A 21,453-nucleotide genomic window follows, 5' to 3' on the forward strand; every position below is an offset into this window, starting at 1 on the left:
TTTCTCGCGGATTTTTATATACCTTTTCCGCATTTATTCACATGTCGTATTTTATTTCGAGTTGAGTAGGGTTTATTCACGTAAGAAAAGAGTGTACTGTATTGTTATTATTGTATATGCGGCATTAACGATGCGCGTGTATACACACAAAAAAGCCTTTTGAATACATAAGTGGAAAGATTTTCATTTAGAAAATTTATACTTTCAATTTCGACAGTCATACACGCATACTACACGCATTATTTCAAAATATGATAATGTTCTCTCCTCACCTCTGCTTGTTCAACAGGCACTTACAAAAATTAAAATGAAAAAATTACTCACATTCCAAGAGTGGATGGATCACATTTTATTAGTGGTAATCGGATTAGTTGATTATTCAATTAGTTGAGTGGTAAGACGGCTCGTTAGAATGTTTTTTTTTATTTACAGAAATATTTCTCTAATCAGATTTAGTTTACGAAATGCAACTTCATACTTCAAAATTCGTGGGATCGTTTTTAGCCCCGTACGAAGTACTGGAGGCTTATAAGATTAATATGCCGTTTGTAACACGTCGAATTGGAGGCAGACAGTAAGGGCAAAGCATTTGGTTATGTTAATAGATGACGAATCCGCAATAAAAAAATGTCCGTCCGTCCGTCCGTCCATCCGTCCGTCCGTCCGTCCGTCCATCTGTCCGTCCGTCCGTCCGTCCGTCTGTGACCCCTCTAGCTTGAGCAAATCACAACCTTTTTTCAAAATCCTTTTTTTCCCGATTGGTATCGACAAAAGTAAGGTCAAGTTCGAAAATGGGCATGGTAGGGTCGGCCCTTCCAGAGCTAGGGCCCTATAGGTGTTTTTCAGTCTATCGACGATATCTACCGAAATACGCACGCAATAGCTGCTTGTGATATATCAAATGAAAGGTATTGACGAGTTGAACAAAGTTGCTGAACATTGTTTTTGGGTAAGATGCAACGCGGGCTTGTTGGGAGGGCTCAAAGGTCGTTACTCGGCCCTAAGTGTTTTTTGCACATAAATCGAGTAAATCTCATCCGATTTTGCTAGATTTTGTTTTATTTGAGAGATAATTGAATGCCGAATAGAATGATGGCAAAAAAAGTTTCAAATTTGGGCCCTTGGACTAAGGCCGCTACTCGGCCCTAAGTGTTTTTTGCACATAAATCGAGTAAATCTCATCCGATTTTGCTAGATTTTGTTTTATTTGAGAGATAATTGAATGCCGAATAGAATGATGGCAAAAAAAGTTTCAAAATTGGGCCCTTGGACTAAGGCCGCTACTCGGCCCTAAGTGTTTTTTGCACAAAAATCGAGTAAATCTCATCCTATTTTGCTAGATTTAGTTTTTTATGGAAGGTAATTGATTACCGAAAAGAACGTGGCGAAAAAAGTTTCAAATTTGGGCCCTTGGACTAAGGCCGCTACTCGGCCCTAAGTGTTTTTTGCACATAAATCGAGTAAATCTCATCCGATTTTGCTAGTTTTTGTTTCATTTGAGAGATAATTGAATGTCGAATAGAATGATGGCAAAAAAAGTTTCAAATTTGGGCCCTTGGACTAAGGCCGCTACTCGGCCCTAAGTGTTTTTTGCACAAAAATCGAGTAAATCTCATCCTATTTTGCTAGATTTAGTTTTTTATGGAAGGTAATTGATTACCGAAAAGAACGTGGCGAAAAAAGTTTCAAATTTGGGCCCTTGGACTAAGGCCGCTACTCGGCCCTAAGTGTTTTTTGCACATAAATCGAGTAAATCTCATCCGATTTTGCTAGTTTTTGTTTCATTTGAGAGATAATTGAATGTCGAATAGAATGATAGCAAAAAAAGTTTCAAATTTGGTCCCTTGGACTAAGGCCGCTACTCGGCTCTAAGTGTTTTTTGCACATAAATCGAGTAAATCTCATCCGATTTTGCTAGTTTTTGTTTCATTTGAGAGGTAATTGAATACCCAATGGAAGGTTGGCAAAAAATTTTGGGTTTCTAAAATAATGTCGTAAATTGTTGGTTTTATTTGAGAGGTACTTCGTACGGGCTTTCGTAATTGCGCTATGCGCAATTTTAAAAATGAACACTTTCAGTAAATTTGACCACGCCCAACTTGACTTGCATTTTGGTAACAGACGCATTAGAGGGTTGTAGACGTATTAGGGTTCCGGGCGTATTACGGCTACGGGCGTATTATGGTTACGGACGAAATAGGATTATGGGTCGTACGGGGCTAAGTCGCAGCAAACGCTCCGACTGTTCTGATGCCTTGTTTTTATTGAATATCAGTAACGGTCAGCTATAGAAATAAAAATCTTAAAGTTAGAGTTGGTATGACACCAACATTTTCAATCAATGTATATATCTCTATATTGCACTTAAGACTAAACTAGAGACGTCAGGGCTCCTATAGAAGTGTATCAGTTGATATCGAATGTAGACAGGACACGCGCGAGTATTTAAAAAATATTTAAATTCCAATCTCTAAGAATGTGGATTAGATTCAATTGTGTTGACCTCGGGAAAAAGCAGGAAATTTCATTTTCTCAGGTGACTTCTAGCACTCGCTACGGTCAACAAAGAAATTAGGTGGTTTAATACTCCTTTCTTTTTTGAAGGTTATTTCTTTGAACCTCAGGAAGATATCTGTTATCGACAGCAAGAACAAAATGACTGAAAATACTTAGATAAAAAAATATCAGACTCGATAATTGTTATAAAAATCTGTGAACCTAGTACTTACTTACTTACTTAGGCGGGTACTACAACCTACTATTGGTTTTGGACTCCTCCAGCAATCTTCTCCAATTGGACCTATTCCGCGCCAACGTTCTGCAGTCGCTCACTCTTAGTACTTTCAGATCACACTCAATTACATCTTTCCATCTAGCTCTCGGTCTTCCTTGTCTGCGACTACCATCGGGATTTGTATTTAGCAGTTTCAGTGGTACACGTTCCTCATTCATTCTTTGTACATGACCGAGTTATCTTAATCGATCGATTTTGATGAATTTGACTATTGTGAACCTAGGATCGCAGTGGAGTATTGCCGATGTCAAACAGAGTAGTTTTTACTCTAGTCACGTGACCTTGAGACAGTGTAAAAATGTAAGACTGTACGTACATGGTACACTGTCCTGACTTAGTACTTTATTATTTTCTATTACTATGCTTGGTTCGTCCTTACTATACAGAATGTACAGAGTAGCGATATTAATTAATTGATATCTTTTGCTACTGAAATTAATGTCCGATACAAAATCTTGTATCTCATAAACTTTTTGCCATTCATTCCGCCACATGCGATGTAACACTCTCATTGTCGTTAAGAGACAACTAGCCTTTCTAAAAGGTTAATTAATAGAAAGAATTTACATAACAGACACAATTGGTTATACAAGCCATCAAGACGGAAGATTTAAGAAAAGAAAACAAAAATGATAAGATCGTTTGACACCTCTGACACCTCGGTCTCTGCTAAAGGTTTTGAGAACAAGTTTCAATTAATTTTGAATTAAATACAAAATAATAAAACACGACCGACGTCTCCACTTATCGACTTTAATTTTATGTTCCAGCCATAAACAATCTGAAATCGCCTACACAAAACCAGTTTTATTAGAAAATTAAAATCTTAAAGGTACACAAGATTATTATATTTTTAATACAGAGAAAAAATACTTTCAATTTCTGCATAAAAAATTGTGAAGTGAGGCTATTGCTAAATTTAGTAATGATATAAGTTTTTTGTTTTGTTTTACCGAGTGTCTGCCTGCCTCGATAATATACCTAAAACCTGTACTTGAGTCAGCTTGTGAATCGCGAAGGGAACGGGGACTAATGTCGAGGCTAATGTTTACGAATCATCTCATTCAAAAATTTAATTCAATTAGACTTTGTTGATATATGAAAATTAACAAAAAATAACAAATCCGTCTGTCGCTAATTATTGCGTCATTAGTCATTTGACACCGCTTTTAATTAACGTAGTGAAAGTAAACGAATCAACACTCAGAGGATGAACGCTAAGATGAGATTTTTTTTAAAGAGAAAATAGAATGAAGAATAATTGCCGGTACATCTTGAATAGTCACTGATACCATTTCGAAAATGATTATTTATTTATCTAGATACGCACTTTACTTCATATGTCTGACGCACTTAAAACACGTGAACATCTTTTATATTCATCTCTAATATTTTCAATTAATTATCATACCCTTTCACATACGGCAAGCATTCCACCAATGTACTTTTATCGTATCTGTTTCTTCTACTTATTGTCAAATTACAACAACAATAGATCTACGTTCTTACACTTTTATTTTGATAATGTAAAGAGTTTGCCGAAGGGCAAAGAATTACACGAAATATTTTAGTCGCGAAGTAGTGCGATGTTCACAATTACCACAAAAATGTCATCACGTAATGAGTCATTTTCGTGGGGGTTTGTTAGTAGAATTATATTTAATTCGGCCCACCCTACTGAAATGAATCATTACCTAACGACATTATAAAAATCGCAGTCGTCAAAATAAACACGTCAAAACTAGGACGTCATCAATGATGTATTAAATTTTAAGAGATAAAAGGTTGAAAACTCCATTTTTCTGTGAATATTGTTGATTCGAGACAAAGTTGAAATTATTAAACTTGACTTTTCATTATCGAGTTTAAAAACATAGCTAACGCCGACCCGTACGAAACACCTATTCGTATCAAAAGCCTTTAATGTGAAACTCTTCATTTCTCTTACTTCATTTTCTTCTCTGCTGAAAAACTATTCTCCCTTTAAAATCACTTACATTATCCACTCTTTGCCTTGTTATCATATACAACTAAATTGCCGGAGGCAATATAGACAGCCCCGTACGAAGACAAATTTCATAAATTCCTATTTAAACAGCTATATACCGCTATATTTAACTATATTTCACTATAAATAAACATTTCACAGATAAATATATGCTATTATATAGCTCTATATGCCTGTATATAGCTCAATATAGCTGTATATAGGTATATATAGATGTCCGTATATGGAATCCCTGAAACCCCACACACATAACAAATTATTTCCATGTTAACAGAAACTCTCTAAGTATCATTTTTCCCAAGATATTTCTATTTTACTAAAATCCAATATGGCCGCCGGCAGCCATTTTGTTAGGAGGCCGGAAATAGTACCGACGCTTTACATTCGTTAATACCTTTCAAACAAAAAAAAATTCATGAAATTCGGTCAAAATTTACTCGAGATATTGTCAAAATACACCACGTTCACTGTACTTCCGAGTAGCCAGATAAGAGCTCACTCCAAGAGACCTAGCTCACGCTCCGGAGAACATAATTTCATAAATTTTTTTTCCCTGATTGGTACGGTCAATACCTATCTAATAAAGCTAAAACAGACGAAATATGTTCAAATGTGGCCGACCTACAAGCAAAAACTGCTTGCCGCCCTGTGCCTGTTCCACACCAAGGGGTCTAACTCACGAGTCGGTCATCCGATTTCCATAAACTTTTTTTTTGTCGATCGGTATTGTAAATACCTTTTATTTGACGTATCACTTACAAGTTTAACGTTTAAATGTCCGGAGATATCTTCGAAAAACCGTAAAGCACTTATTGGGCCACAGTTCGGGAGGGGTCGATCCAAAATCACTCATCTTCGAACTTAGCCTGTCTTTTGACATTACCAAACGGGAAAAAAAAGAATTTTCAAAATCGGATGCGTTTTACTCAAGTTATCGTGCAGACAGACGGACAGACGGACAGACGGACAGACGGACATTTTTTTTTTCGCGGATTTGGCATCTCTAGACAACCACAATAGGTTTCCCCTTACTCAGGGAGTCCAATTCGACGTGTTACAAACGTATGCGTAAACCCATAAGACCCCAGTACTTCGTACGGGTCTAAAAATGACGTTTTGTTGTCATTTTGTCTGATGACAGTTCGGAAGAGAAAATGTCTATTTTCTATCCTCTTTACAAAAATTATATAAATTTTCTCCCTGGGCTGTCACATTTGTCTTAACCTGTCACATGCGGCTATTCATCTGTTATCGATAACGATACGACAAAAATAATGACAAACTATGTGTAGGACATAAATTAAATAGTAAAATAAGTGTTAAAACAATTGAAGTACAAGATTTGAAATCAACAGATTAAAAATACTTTGATCGACGGAAGTAATCGACCCGATAATAATACTGATCTTTATACTTGCCGTCAGTAAAAGGTTAAACGTTTTATAAAACGTTAGTGTTTTTGTTTCGTGGAGCAAACCGGTTAATCGCATCTCGCACATATGAAGAACATTGTGTTCACCTCTGGAGCCCTCGCTCTTTTTTTTAAAGATTCCCAATCTTTTGATGCGAAGTAAGAAAGGAAATCCAGTTGAGCAAGCAAAGTTTCTTGTGAATTGGCATCAGATAGGTGTAGGTATAATTAATACTCAATGGACCTTGACACCTGGATCCAAATTCCTAACGTAATCATAAACATAATAACCCATTGCAATTCATGTTGAAAAATCGCTGGTTGCTAAATTATCCTATCGTACACCACATGATTAAGAGATGTTATTATAGTACTTTCATTTAAAAATCGTGTTCACGGATTTCAATTTTATTTCTTGCTGTTTGTTTGTTAATTTTAACCCAATTTAACAAATTTAAAAAAAAAAGTTCTTTTCGATTGATAAAAATTAAAAATAATTTACGCATTTCCCTTCTCTTCATTAGCGATGGAGTTAAAACATCAAAATTATAGGCCAACATTTAATTAAAAAACGTTTTTTTTATATATAAATTTTCAACGTGAGAATATGAGTAAAACTTTTGATTTAAGAGACCTTTTTTCCCGCTGTTTATAAAATGAACTGAAATTGTTTTATGTTTAACATTATAATGATGAGTGCATCATAAAATATATCCATCCGAAAGCATATGCCACCATTATATTTAAAACAGTTTTCTTTTTTCGCTCGTCGTTTTTTTTTTGTTTCTTTCAGATGGCACAATTTTATTAAAATGAATCGTGTTTCAACTTATGTTGGATATTAATCATGCAAGATAAATCTGACACAAAAAGTCAAATGGCAAATATCTAGTTACTGAATAAATGCAAATTTTATTAAATACATCTCCAAGGGATTTATATTTATTCATGCTATACCCACAGCTCTGATCGACGTGATGTGCATTTGAATACGTTAAATATTTGTAATCATGAGAACTCTCTTCACTGCTAGAAAACCAAAATTGTATTCATAAAATAAAAATGCCCTAAAAACTTTACCATTTTCTCTTGTGTTTTCGTTTGAGACTCGGTTTTGAACAGCATGCTAAAATGAAAACTGCAAACCAACATTTTTGTATACGGAAACGACGACGACAGGATCCTATTAGCAATATATAGCTAATGGTATGTAAGCATTCTAACAGAAGGGAACTTTATTGTCGATATGGTCAGACATTTATGGTTTCAATTAATTTATGTTGCACAGGCAAGTTGGTAGCTGAATCAGAATTATTGCTCAAAATTGCACTTAGAATTGTCGGCAGTTTTTAATGTGAAATTTATTCACGTGACTTAGCAAATTGGTTACCTGTAACATTAAAAAGGTGCAATAATTTCTTTAAATAGAAAGAACACTTGCAAGGTTTATGTTAGTGCAAGCTGTTGTAAAATGTCATAAAATTAAAATCTGAACGAATTAACAGATTGCAACACATTTCTACAAACTTTTTCATTTAAATCGTAAGCAAGCATTTAATGGATAGAGCTCTCCGCCATTCCTGATGTATTAACGGATATATAGAGATACATAGACAGTGTTCATCATGATGACAAGTTTAAAATTGTTCGACATACGGTCTGAAATTTGAGAGTGTTGCGTAAATGTTTAACAATTCCTGCGATTATCTTTGAACGGTCATGCCATTTTTATTATTTTTTTTGCATCGCATCGGTTTGACGTAGCATAAACCGCTCGAGCTCATATAGAATTATATTCAACTCAACAAGTTTCTATAGCTACTCGTGTTTCCATTTCAGCTGATTTATTCGATTCAATTTTTTTTTATTCAATTTCATTCAAAACGAACCAATTTTCCAATTTTTCGAATACAAATTCTTTGCATTGTTATGTTTTCCAATAAAAAAAGCACCAGAATAAATTCTGAATATGATCCACACATTTTTCTCCAAATATTTTATCATATCATCGTCAGATAATCTGAAAACGGCTACCCATGTCATAAAATGTACAATGCAAGAGAAAAATTACTGGATATGATTTTAGAATTTTATTAAATTTTTCGCCACCGAGGACCAAATCTCTCAGGCGAATTTTCGTCATTCATTTTACTGGTAACCACAACGACAGTGACGTTACGTCACTTTATTCATTTTTATTAAATATAGTGTTCAATAACATAATTAAACATTTCTGCACCGGCAGCATTCAAGATAAGTTTTCGAAAGTTAAATTAGACGTCGTCGCAGACTGAGCGCATTCTGCATAGCAATAATTTGAGAGCCATTTCTCAAACTATATGATTGCCACAGAACCGCGGAAACTAAATTCCTATTTTAAATTAAATTATAAAACTTAGTGACATATTTCTGGCCAAGACATTCTTAAAACGATTTTTCACCATGAAGCCATGATGGTTCATTTTTGGCCAAATGGAGAAAAATGTAGATCTGGTTCTGTTCTACATTTTTCTCTATTTGACCAAAAACGAGCCATCATGGCTTCATGGTAAAAATTCGATTTAAAGAATGTCTTGACCAGAAATAGTCAGTAAATTTATGATTCTTTGAAATAAAAATCATTGCGATTGATTCGGACAGCAATCAACTAAATTAATTGTTGAATCTTTTACTTCTTCTGTTTAAAGAACCATCTAGTGTAACATGGCAAATCTTTTGCTTCATTTGTTTTTTTTTTTACTTGTTTTGCTATATATGTTCTCTGAGGATGAACATCGTTGCTTACTTTTTGTCGTCGGGGTTGATAACAGATGACTAACCACAGAAACTGAAATATTGACCAAATGAGTTTTCGTAAAAAAAAACTTCTAAAATTACTAACATAATAAAGGTAATAAAGATCCTAGTGGGAAAGAGCAAAGAGCCCGACACTGTGCTTCAAATATAGGTCGAATGAAAAGTGCATCAAAAAATTTCTACGTTTAAACATCACTCTAAGTCTAACACATTTCTAACACAATTCCAGAATCTCAATGCTTGCGCAAATAGACTCACCACAAAGCGTGGATGAAACAGCCAACCATAATGAGATAAAGTTATGATACGTTGAATGAATGAGAAATTTCTTTGTTTCAATAATTAATTTTGGTGCGGATATATAACGAAAGCACAACCGTCATTTAGTTAATATTTACTCTGAACGGTTTTCTCCGACAACCATCTCTATATATATTGGTTTAAGATTGCAATTTTAATTGAATTCATATATGTGTAGTGCATATAATATATGAAACGTTGGACCTGATAGTGCAAGCAGAGACTGCAACTTAATTTCTCAATTTATTTAAACTTTACTATCAGATCTGGTGTGTGTGCTGTGTATATATGGGTAACTCCAGGTTTAGTTGCGTTACAAATTTCGTCATTTCTGAGGTATAAAGTGAGCTGTGTTGGCTATGTTTTGCGGTAACAAATCGGTCTATAAATTTTCTAATACTCAGGAGACCCAGTGCTTTCATGCCAACAAGAATTGGAATTTTTAGCCTGCGAAGTGTGACTTGTGTGACCGAAGATTTCACCAAATGTAAGACTGATTTCTGTAAACTTTCTTTCCATGAAAGCTATGGTCAAGACGCGCAGTTTAAGCACAATATGAAGTTGGTGGCTTAAAATTTGTGGGAGATATGTCTAAAAAAATGATATTTTTCGGTGGCCCGGTTTTTTTTTAAATTGTTGGTTGACCCAACTAACCTGATCGAGTCAAAGTAATTTTTCTAGTGAAGTCATATGCTGTAGCTTTCGAATGACACCGATCTTCAGTTTTGAAATAAAAAAAAATGTAATTTTGGCAACGTTTGGGTCGAGGTGATTTCTCCTTACAGTGAACGACATCTCAAATGTCTCACTGTCATTTTTTTCAGAGAATGTCATTGTGAATTTGCAATGACACAATAAAATTCTCAGAAAAATTTGACAGTGAGACATTTGAGATGTCGTTCACTGTACTTCGAAGCAGAATGAACCAAAAATCTTCTAAAAATGTAATTTCGTGTCATTTGGTGCAATTGTGGAATTATAGAGTTCGTTTCTACAGGGAAACAGGTTTACAGAAATCATTTGAGATTTATTGAGAATATCTCGGAATGTCGAATACAAACAAACACTTTTTGGTCATATCTCCCCGAGACGTTATGCCAATGACCTCATATTGGTGTCAAACTACGCGTCTTGTCAATAGCTTTCAGCAAAAATCGGTGAAATCGGTTCAGACTAGAACTAGAGTTTTCAAAAAGCTAAAAACAGGCATACACTTTTATGGTGGTATCTCCCCGAGATTTTGGGCCACCGACTTAACATGGGGCGTCTGGTCAACAGCTTTCAAGAAAAAAAAAAGTTTACTGAAATCGGTTTTCATTTGGTGAAAATATTTCGAAAATTCACAAATTAGGTGGAATTACCCATATAGGGGGAAAACAGTTATAAATTTTTCTATTATCCATTGATGGTTTTCCGTTTTATCGTGTGTTGTGGAAATGTTATAGTTAGGTATGCAAACCATTTATTTCAGATTATTTAATGGATAAACTAAAATAAAACGTGAAATGAACTGGATTCCTTATGTTCGAAAAAAAAACAAGAAAAGAAAAACCATTTGTTCTATTGCAGGCATGCAATTTAATCTGCAAAATTCCTCAATTCGAATTCTATTTTATATTCCATGTAGTTTTACTTGACTTTATAGAAACAATCTTCTTATACGTATAAGACTAAATTTCTTATTATAAAGTTTATTAAAAGTTAAAAGCTACACTAATATTTACGTACTTTCTTTGTTTAATTCCAGCAAGGTTGATTCTGTTAAAATTCCATTCAAGTTATGCTGGATGTGTATACACCGAGTTAAGCATTCCAATTCTCAACATCTAATTAAAATCACATACAATGACGATATTGCCCAAAACGATGCTTTAAGTATTTACGCGCAAAAATATTTACAAGAAAAATTGCACAATGAATGTGCCTTTTAATTGTATATCGGGAGAAGTATTAACGAAAAAAAAAATATTAAAATTTATTTTATCCAAACATAGAGAAGCAGCACCTTTATTATTATTCACTCACATAATATTAACAAAAGAGTATAAAACTTGCGAAGAATATTGTACCACAAAAGTTTTTATTATTTTTTTTTATTAACATTCGCACGTTGAATATAGCACAGAAAAATATTTTGTAACAATTTTTTAGGAAGACTGATCACCACATAGCATCTTCTTCATTGTCGGGTATCGATACGTAACCGTTTGTTTATACACAATATTAAACGTACATACAGAGAAATATCGCGTATATTGTTATGTTAAATTGTTGAAATCGACGAGCGAAAAAAAATAAATATGAAAACAAAAAAGTCTAATACAACACCTTCAACCACAACAACGAAAATCGTCTTACATGTTGTTCGTTTCGTTAGTCACCACAAACTGATCTCTTTCGATCACTTAAAGTTTTGGTATGGCCGGAGTCTCGATCAATTCAATGAGATAGAATGTAAGAAAATAACAAAAGATTTCAACTCTCAAGAGAGTATATTGTATTGAAAAATGCGTTACCTTTGTTGCTATAAATATTATAGTTTGCTCAGGTATAAGCCATGAGATGGTGGAATTTGAATGGCGGAACGAGATGATCGTATATTTTGTTTGTTAAACGAAATAATAATAAGACACAGGTGAATGAGCGTGTAAGTATAAATTTTTACTGAGACGTTTACAATGTGTGGTTGTTTAAGTCACAGAGTAGCGATTCTGATTTTACAAATGGTATTGTTTTGTTTCATCGAAACTACTTGAGAAATGATACGTATACGGAAGCTTGTTTCGGTTTTTCAGAGCATATAGTTGGTGTGGTTTCTGAGCATGGGACAATATTACCTGAATGCCATCATACTTATATCTCGATCGGCAGAGTAATCTATTTTAAGATCGTTCGTAAAAGAATTGGTAGTATACCTAAGGTCACAGTTTTTATATTTAAAAATCGCTTAGATTTCTTTCAGTGCTGCCTTAGAAGAGCAACTTTCTCGATCACTTTGTCTAAAAAATAATTGCTTCTTGTAAACATAACATTTCCACATCTTTTCCTAAATTTTCCAGGTATTTCGAAAATTCTCCAGAATTTTCCTAAATTTTTCAAAATTTTCCTGAAAACCCTTTTTGGAAAATTAAAGAAAATATGGGAAAATGTTCTTCAGCGCTTTCCATCTCACTCGTGTGTGTGTGTGCTCGTGTATTATATTGAATGCAGTACAACGTTTATACAAATAAAGTCATTTTCGATTCGATCATATTAATTTGTGTCTTTAGCAAAAATCCTTTTCTAATTTTTCATTTATTTTACTCTCACTCCTGATTTCATCATTAGGATTTCAAAGATGGCAAACATGTTGTCATTATCTTTATCGCGTCGGCTTATAGCTTCTTCTACAAACTTGTACCATTCCTTCTTCAGCAATCGAACAACAAAATTGTTTTTAATTGAAGTTCCCACGTTAAGACATAAAGCAAATTGTTTCTCACAATAGAAACAGACATTTCCACAAGTCCGTGCATATAATTTATCCAGAGACGTTTTAAACGACACCCACCCACATACTACACCAAATTGGTCATTTACTATCACCTACTTTATACGACCAATAAATTAAGTAACACATTGGGATACCACCAAGAAAAATAAACGAACATTTTTGGTTGTTCTGCCCCTACATTCACATTTAATGCGCGGCAAAAGCCAGACCATAAAATGTAAGCCCTAATGGACCCATAAAAGTCCTCTTTAACTGCATACAAATTGATGTTTTATACATCATCCAATACACACACATAATATAACGTACAACAAAAACAACAACAAAAAAGTTGTCATCTTGTCGTCTTTTTCATATTATTTCTTCTCATTTCACATAACCGAACCACAAAAGCTTTCCTTTTGCGTCTGTTTTCAAAACTGTAATGGCTTAATTTTTGTGGGAAATGAGCAATTATGTTTGAGCCGTATCCAAACAAAGAAGAAAAGTGTGCGGTGTCAGTAAATATTCCATACATTCTGGGGGCTGGTGTATAGTGTAGCCGAACGATTATAATGTATATGAGTATTATAGAACAATGCAATGTAACGTACGGTTACATTGAAGAGATGATGCTAAAGTATGTCAAACAAGGTTTTTTTTTGCTATTAAAGAATGGGTTTATGGTTGAGACAAGAAAGGTACAATTTTAAATGGAAAAAGATGAATGATAAAACGGGACATTTGTAATCTCGAAGATTGTTTAACCCACTTTTTGTCTGGTCTCACAATAAGCATTTAATTTGAAGTATGGTGTAACTTAATTGCCTATTTATTTTGTACCATGTTATACAAGGTATATTGCACAAGATTTCGGCATTTAGATGATTTATACGAAAGAGTGGAAGGGTATAAGTGTGGGATTTAAAATAGGAATAAAATTTCCGAAAAGGAAATAAAACAAAAAAAAAATAATTAGCTTTCTCATATGCTACTTAATTAGAAGTGATTTTACTACGTCAGTCCTTTGTCAAAACAGGACAAGCAATAAAACAACTCAAAGCTTAGACTTGAACAAAAAATAACGAATTCACCATGGTAACCATCTCGTGGAAATTTTTAGTTGAATTGACGCAATTCATTTAAGAGCAACGAGCAGTTAGAGGAGATATTCAGTAAGAACAACTTCTGAATTAACTTTTTATTTCGGACACAAAAAAAACTTGAAAAAGCGTTTCCATCCAACCCACTATTAATGGTTTTTCTCATCACCGACAAAAAATACTTCACAATTTTCCATTAAAGTTATCATCTGCTCTAGACACTAAGCTCGGATTAATATTGACTTACATGGCAGACTGTATGCTAAAACAAATGAAGTACAAGATTTTGTACCGAACCTTTTTTAAACAAAACAAGTAGCACGTGTAATGATTATAAGAACTTATTTTCACTATGTGATGACAAAAGATTAGTTGCTTTAATCACATGAAAATCAGATGCAGAGAATGAAGTACTACGAAAAAAAAAATGTTACGCCTCTTCAGGCTAGACCACTTGTCGAATTTCTATAGTTTCCCGTACTTAGCAACTAGAAATGAAGCATTCAAATAATATTTTAGTATGATAATATCGCAAATTCTCGACTTGAAACGATTCGTTTGAAAGTGCACTATTGTAGGAATAGAATTATCAGATGGAAATGCGCTAAAATAAGATTAGTTCAACATAAATGTGCGGATTTGCTGAAATTGCAAACAACAAATTTATCCGGAACATGCAATTCCATTCGAAGTAGGTATATCCCGAAAGCTTTTGAATTTTAAATATTTTCCAATTGGGATTTTCGACATTATGTTGGTTTTCATCTGTTTATTGCAACAATAAAATTGTGAGAAAAGAAGTAATTGGAAAGAATACGTTTTGATTTCGTTCGTAGCATCATTTCTATATTTGCTAAATGACTAATGATGGGGTCACTGAATTATTTATGAGGTATGATTGAGACTAATTGGGCTGGACATGTTGTAAAAGACAAGGTGAATGAAGGATTTAGAAGTTAAGAAAGTTTTGGATTTATTAGCGAATTTCGAATTCTATTTTTTTCCCAGTTTCTGGGGAGTATGACCTGGCGCAATACCAACTAAATATCAATCAATAATCGATAATCATCGATGATCGATTATTATTATAAATATCGATAATCGATGATTATCCATAAATATGATTATCGATAAAACATTCGATTGATGTTATATCGATATTTTGGAATTTTATCATCGACTGGTAATATTTCTCACACATAGGATTAAAGTGGAAAACGCATCATAATTGTCGATCTCAGCAAAACAAAATTGCTCGTGTTTTTTCGGCATAAGGACGGATGAATATGATTTTATAATTGAAAAAAAAAAACATTTTATTCCCACAATATAACACTTTGTTTGGAGATCTATACATCTTTGCTCACCCACAGCAGCCCAAATACCTACACAGTTATCGACTTTACGGAATCGTTCACTTGATCAGCATCCGCGAGCAAAGTTGATTTTTCAAAAGCATCTGCAAGACCAGATGCTAATACGCGAATATCTAAATAAAATGGGAAAATTTAATATTTATTACGCAAATCAAGACCGAACAGGCCGAAATATACCTTCGATATTTTTGCAAATATGTTCGCTTAATTTGTCAATATTTGCAATGATTTTCACATAATTCTGTGCTTGTGAATCAAGTTTGTCTCGTAGATTTGCAATAGCATTTGCGGCATCTGTCAATTTCGTTGCTAATACACCTGACTGACCACCTTTTGAGTTTAATTCAGCTAGTCGTTTCAACACCCAATTAACTGCCCCATCGAATAAATAGTACGACATATTATCCCGTTTCCCCTCTATATACCACAGAATCGTGTGTAGAACACTTCGACGATAGAAATTTGGACTAGCAGCAACAGTTGAATTGATATAATTGACAACTGATTTTAGATTTGGCACAAATGAGTTCATATTATCGACACTATCACTAATTTGTGTCTGGAAAAGTACGATTTCGTCTCTAATCAGTTTCGAATTGGTGCCGGAAATAAATGATTCAACAACTGTTGGCCATTGATCTAGATTCTTCGCAGCATTTTTTTCAGCCTGTTTTATCCAGTACTCTTGGTCATTAGATGCAGCTGTAAATTGAAACCACCCACTTTAACGATTTACCTAACAACACATTCAAATTGATACTTTACCTATAGACGTGAACATCACAGTGATGACTAATGCGAATGGATTGCAATACATGATTGGTTGATAATGCAATAGACTTCGGTGCAACTTTTAATTTTAAACTTTTTATAGAGAACTACTGGCTGTTAATGCGATTTGCTGCTGTAAATGCAATTCAACTGTTCAATGGTTTCAGCAATAACAAAAACTTCGGAATAATGCTGCGTATATTGGATTTTCGATAACACGAACTCTTATCATCGTATCTTCAATTTCATGTTTTATATACCGTGCTACTGCAAAGTGAACCTTACAGCCCAGTATTCTGCAACTTGGTAGATAAAGTTATGTTGATTCCAAGAACTGTGAACGGATATTTCACGTTAATCTGGACACAAAAGCTACAGGTTGACAAGCTTGTATCTTTTAGCTTACTCGACACGAGATACGTATTCACAGTTCTAGGTAGATAAATGACAATCGTCTTTTTACCTTTCAAATGATAAATTAGTACAAGGAACGCTTTATTTGCAGTTTCATTACTTAAAAAAATAATTCAACAAGTGAACTGGATCACGTATAAAAATCTGTTCTGATGAATTTTCCACATCATTTCAGAGATGAGAACAAACATTTGTCATCAAACTTAGTTATTTAATTGAACCGAAGGAAAGTAACAGTCATAGTAAACAAACGCCTTAGGAGTAACTCACCGTTATCGTTAGGACGTCAGGACAAACTTAGGCATGAGTTCATTTCAAATATTTTTCAGCTGGTCCACGCATACAAGCAAAAATGCTTATTTGTCTTTATCCATGCGAAACAGTTACTCACATACGCGAGGTAGAGAAAACCAGATGTAGCAAATTCATGTCTTAATTTCACTGACGGTTTCTGTGGCTAGGCTTATCTATCGGAATTCTAATGGCGAAATATTCAAAAATTCGAATAAATATTAGTTCTTCGATGTATTTACTGTTGCACGGCTACATCATCTGTTGTCGACAACGACGACAAAAATAAATTATGACCTCTTAATAACGACGTCTTTTGTAGAAAAATATTTGTTAAAACATATTAAGTAAAAGATTTTTGGTCAGCTCGTCGAAAACAATCAAATAAATCAAGTAATAGATTCGATAACCATACAAACATTTGACATGACCACAAGCTTATCATATGTTGATTCATATCTTGTTGTCTGTGGAAAGTTAATTTGCTGCGGGAAGATACTAAAAACAAAATCGATAGCTTCCTATTTACTTGTAGATTTCCATTCCAACAAATCTGCCCACTTAATTGTAACATTGAAAATGAATTTGCGTTTTAATACCATGACCTAATCAATAGAAATTGTAATAGTCCATTATCAATTATTGGTTTTCAGATTAAGTAAACTGTTACAGTCATTGAAGCTGTTTTATAAACTTGTTTCATATTTTAGCATTGGGCCGTTAAAGTGTCATTTCAACATTATTTTTTGCTACATGCACAGCACGTCATTACCAACAATTTAAGTGGTTTGTTATGTTTCCGTCATAATATTTCGCTATACACACCAGCTGGGTTGGTATTTTTGTATTATTGTACACAACATATTATGGGTAACTTTCGAGACTCAGATTCTGTTATTAGCGTATGAGTTCTTCTATACATGTATACTCACTTAACGATTGCGTGTGATTCTTATCATAAAATTCTTCCTAGTCTTCTGCGAAAATTACTATTTGCGTTTATAAGAAGCGAGATAATGAACCCTTATAGTACAGTGAAAATACACTTCGCTAATTTACACAACTCAAACGATTACTTTACTTCCATCGGATTTTTCGATGGAACTGAGTTGTTTGTAATATTTAACCTCTTAGAAACAGTACCCTTGTCGCAACATATCAACGGACGGGATGGTTCAGTGGCTAGGTACCAGGGCTCGATTCCAGTGTCAGACATACTCTACATGGACTTTTTTTTAGCAATTATTTCGCATTAATAACGTCCTAAAACGTCACTCAGACTTCGTAATTTGGGTAGCTGTAGTGTGTTTGGTAGCTGTAGTGTGTTTGGTAGATGTAGTGTGTTTGGTAGATGTAGTGTGTTTGGTAGATGTAGTGTGTTTGGTAGATGTAGTGTGTTTGGTAGATGTAGTGTGTTTGGTGGCTGTAGTGTGTTTGGTGGCTGTAGTGTGTTTGGTGGCTGCAACGATGTACACACTGAGTGACTCGTATGGCGTAACCCAAATACGATGAATTTGAATGCATAGTCTAGCCTACAGTTAGGCTAGATATCGTTTAAGCACTTTCCTCAGATAGTATTTGCATAACTCGAGGCGTGGATCGGAAGTCGCAGTAAGCCTCAGATTAGGCTTCAGAGAGATAGCGAAAGCTCATTGTTGCTGTCGATAACAGATATCTAGTTTATTCTATAATTACAGATGAACAAAGTTCTTCGGATTCGGGGCTAGGGCAGGGAACTCCAGCACGTCATTTTAAGTAAACTAAAATTTCAGCCTCGCAGATTTCGTACGAGCTTGTTATGTTGTGCGTTTGCTGATGGAATGTGTTAAATTTTAATTTGTTTCATGATCTTAGAAATTCATATTGCACCAAAATATTACAAGGTTAAACTAAATACTCCAAATAAAAACTCGCTAATGTTCTCTGTAAATTTAGTCTTGTTTACTCTTCTCGTATAATGCTTATTAGACGCTTAAAGCATCTGATTTAGCGGTAGTTTATTATTACTAAATGACACCCATGGCTGCCATTGGTTGTTCCGTACAAACGATAAAAACTAGTAACTATCTTGTTATTATTTACAATGTCAGAACCCTTCATCACTGTCAACATGTTTAATGTTTGCACAGAAATAACAGTCACTAACACTAAAGGATAAAAACTATCATGACCGTAAAATTTCCATTCTCCATCAGCTTATGTGTGACAAAGAAAAAAAAGTCTAATGATATCAAAAGGAGCAAAAGGTTCTTTACTTTTTCAAGTAAACGGACGATAACTGAAAGCATTATCTTTTCATCAACACATCCCAGTGTATAAAGAAGAGAAGGAAAAAAAACCATTTCTTATTATTACATATGACATGACACAACACCAAACTCTCCGTGTATATTAGATACATGTGTACTACACGTACATATTATAATATCATGTTCATCTATCCTGATGCCCATTTTGCAAGCTAAGTAGCACATTTGTTTGAACAGAAGATATACAAAAAGAAACGACGTGGAAAATTCACTATATATTCAATACGAAATTCCATTCTAAAAATCAATGGATACAGAACGCTTGCGTGTTACCTGTGAGTTTATATACTGCTATAGACACAACATCCATCTACCATGTAAAGTAGAATATCCTTTTCAATTTATTAAGGAGTAAAACGTGGTATATGATTCGAAAGTAATATGGTTGATTCCATTTTGGTCTTCTCATTGCCTATGTCAGTCGGCACAGATAACTAGCCATTTAAAAAAAAACAAACATAATAGTTAGTTGCGAGAAGAGCTAGTTGGGAGTCATTCAGAAATGATGTCATATACTAGATAGGAGACAAGCGAAGCGTGTCACGTTATATTAAAAGTATGGACAGTATGAGTGGAGGTAAATTCGAAAAGTACAACACGTAATGTATGAATGATTCCAACCCGTATGTTAACCAAATTAATTAATAAAATGATGTAGCGTTATTTATGAATGATTCTTTATCCACCTAAGGTCTCAGGAACAGTTAGGGTAATAATTATTTAGTCTATTAAGTATAGAATCATATTCGATGAAAATCTTGTACTTCATTTGTTCTAAACACACATTTTGCTATATAAGAAGGCCCTAGCGAGAGCATTAGTTATTTTTGTAGTCATGGTAGAACACTGATGAATATCTGAATTCGCCTATTTTATTTGAGATCTTTTACTTGGAACGGTATAAAGGGTGCAACGTGCGGTTTTCAAAAATTTTCAATTAAAATCATTTAAAACACCGTGTCTTCTCTTTCAGTTTGAGATTCAATATTTAAACAAAAGCCCCTTGTCGCTGTCGGATGTGACCACAACAATTTTGTTTGAACAAATAAAACAAAGATCATGCACTCTGATAGGAAGATAGTAATTTCTGCATACAAATACGTCCTCAGTTTGCGCTCTCTACCTTTCCGAATAAATATATTTTATTGTAGAACAAAACACAAACGAATGTGATAGTCATTCTGTGATGCGAACCTGTTGCGGCATCTTCAAGCGTAACAACTATAATAATTTTGAAATATCCTTCAAGAGTATCGTGCATATATAGCTCGTATGCGGTTGATGCTATATTGTGACTATGTCACACTTTGTTCTGCTTGTAAATAGAAAGTACATCATAGACAGACATCCTGTTGTTTATGTACAGCGTCTGCGTTTTGAAACTTGACGAATAACTTTTACATAAGACATGCACAGCTCATCTATTCCATCACCATAATATACAGAGAAAAATCCTGGATAGGTTAAGGTACGATTTCAAGATGCCATCTGTTATAGACGAGTCAAAAAGTAAAATAGCAAAATGTACGTTGAAATAAATGAAGTAAAAGATTTTGAATCCATATCTTGAAAATACGTTAATCAGAAGAAGTAACAGACCTGAAAATCACATTCGTGAAATTCGTTCACATTTGTTTGTTACCTGGCAAAGCCAGAGTGTAGCTCAGAAGCTATAGAATCTATCTAGAAAATGTATCTTTTTATTGCGCCGCATCTTCTATTTCTGTTCTACAGTGAACGACATCTCAAATGTCTCACTGTCAAATTTTTCTGAGAATTTTATTGTGTCATTGCAAATTCACAATGACATTCTCTGAAAAAAATGACAATGAGACATTTGAGATGTCGTTCACTGTACATTCTCCGACAATTAACTTTTTCTGGGCGAATGGGTATATTGAAGAACCCTCAAAAATGAAGCTTCAACTTCATTCTTAGGTCAAAAATAGTATTGCGTTCACGAAGGGCAAAAAAGGTGGAAATTCTATTTCGAGTGTGGTTGTTTGCGGCCATAGCGAAGCGAGGGCCACATATCAGCAGAGAAAATTAAGCCCCGAGGTCAACACAACGTTTTTCACAACAAAGGCTCCCAAAGTTTCAGCAGAAAATATTCAAATCATACTAAGATTTCCCTGTGTGCAGTATGTATAAAGATTGTACGGCATACAAGATAATACAGTATGAGAATTCAAAGTGCCAACAACATAAAGATTATAAGATGAACTCCTTTTTTGTTGTCTATCATCATGGTGTGTTGTTGTATATGTGTTATGGCTTTGATCGACACACGGGATGTTATGTGTATGCTCATTGGTTTGATTTTTCTTGTGAACTGAAACCGAAGAGTTGTGAAGAAAATTTTGTTTTATATTCGACCATATGGTATTTTGTGAGCAGCCGTAAATTTT

The 21,453-nt window shown here is 34.2% G+C and overlaps 2 protein-coding genes across 2 annotated transcripts in view; both read right to left on the bottom strand.

Moving 5' to 3' along the window:
- Nucleotides 1–11,711, bottom strand: part of LOC119080497 — a 46,804-nt gene extending 35,093 nt beyond the window's left edge. The window contains exon 1 of the mRNA XM_037188896.1: nucleotides 11,038–11,711. The gene's annotated coding sequence lies outside the window, so the exon portion shown is untranslated. The remainder of the gene's footprint in view (nucleotides 1–11,037) is intronic.
- A 3,551-nt stretch (nucleotides 11,712–15,262) lies between these two features.
- Nucleotides 15,263–16,201, bottom strand: LOC119080518. The gene is made up of 3 exons (XM_037188928.1): nucleotides 16,026–16,201; nucleotides 15,438–15,962; nucleotides 15,263–15,373 (listed from the first exon to the last, which is right to left on the bottom strand). The coding sequence occupies exons 1-3, from the start codon at nucleotides 16,075–16,077 to the stop codon at nucleotides 15,270–15,272; spliced, it is 681 nt and encodes a 226-aa protein (XP_037044823.1). The 5' UTR covers nucleotides 16,078–16,201; the 3' UTR covers nucleotides 15,263–15,269.
- Between the last annotated feature and the right edge of the window lie 5,252 nt (nucleotides 16,202–21,453).

This window comes from Bradysia coprophila, unplaced genomic scaffold (assembly GCF_014529535.1).
Source record: "Bradysia coprophila strain Holo2 unplaced genomic scaffold, BU_Bcop_v1 contig_350, whole genome shotgun sequence".
Taxonomy (NCBI): domain Eukaryota; kingdom Metazoa; phylum Arthropoda; class Insecta; order Diptera; family Sciaridae; genus Bradysia; species Bradysia coprophila.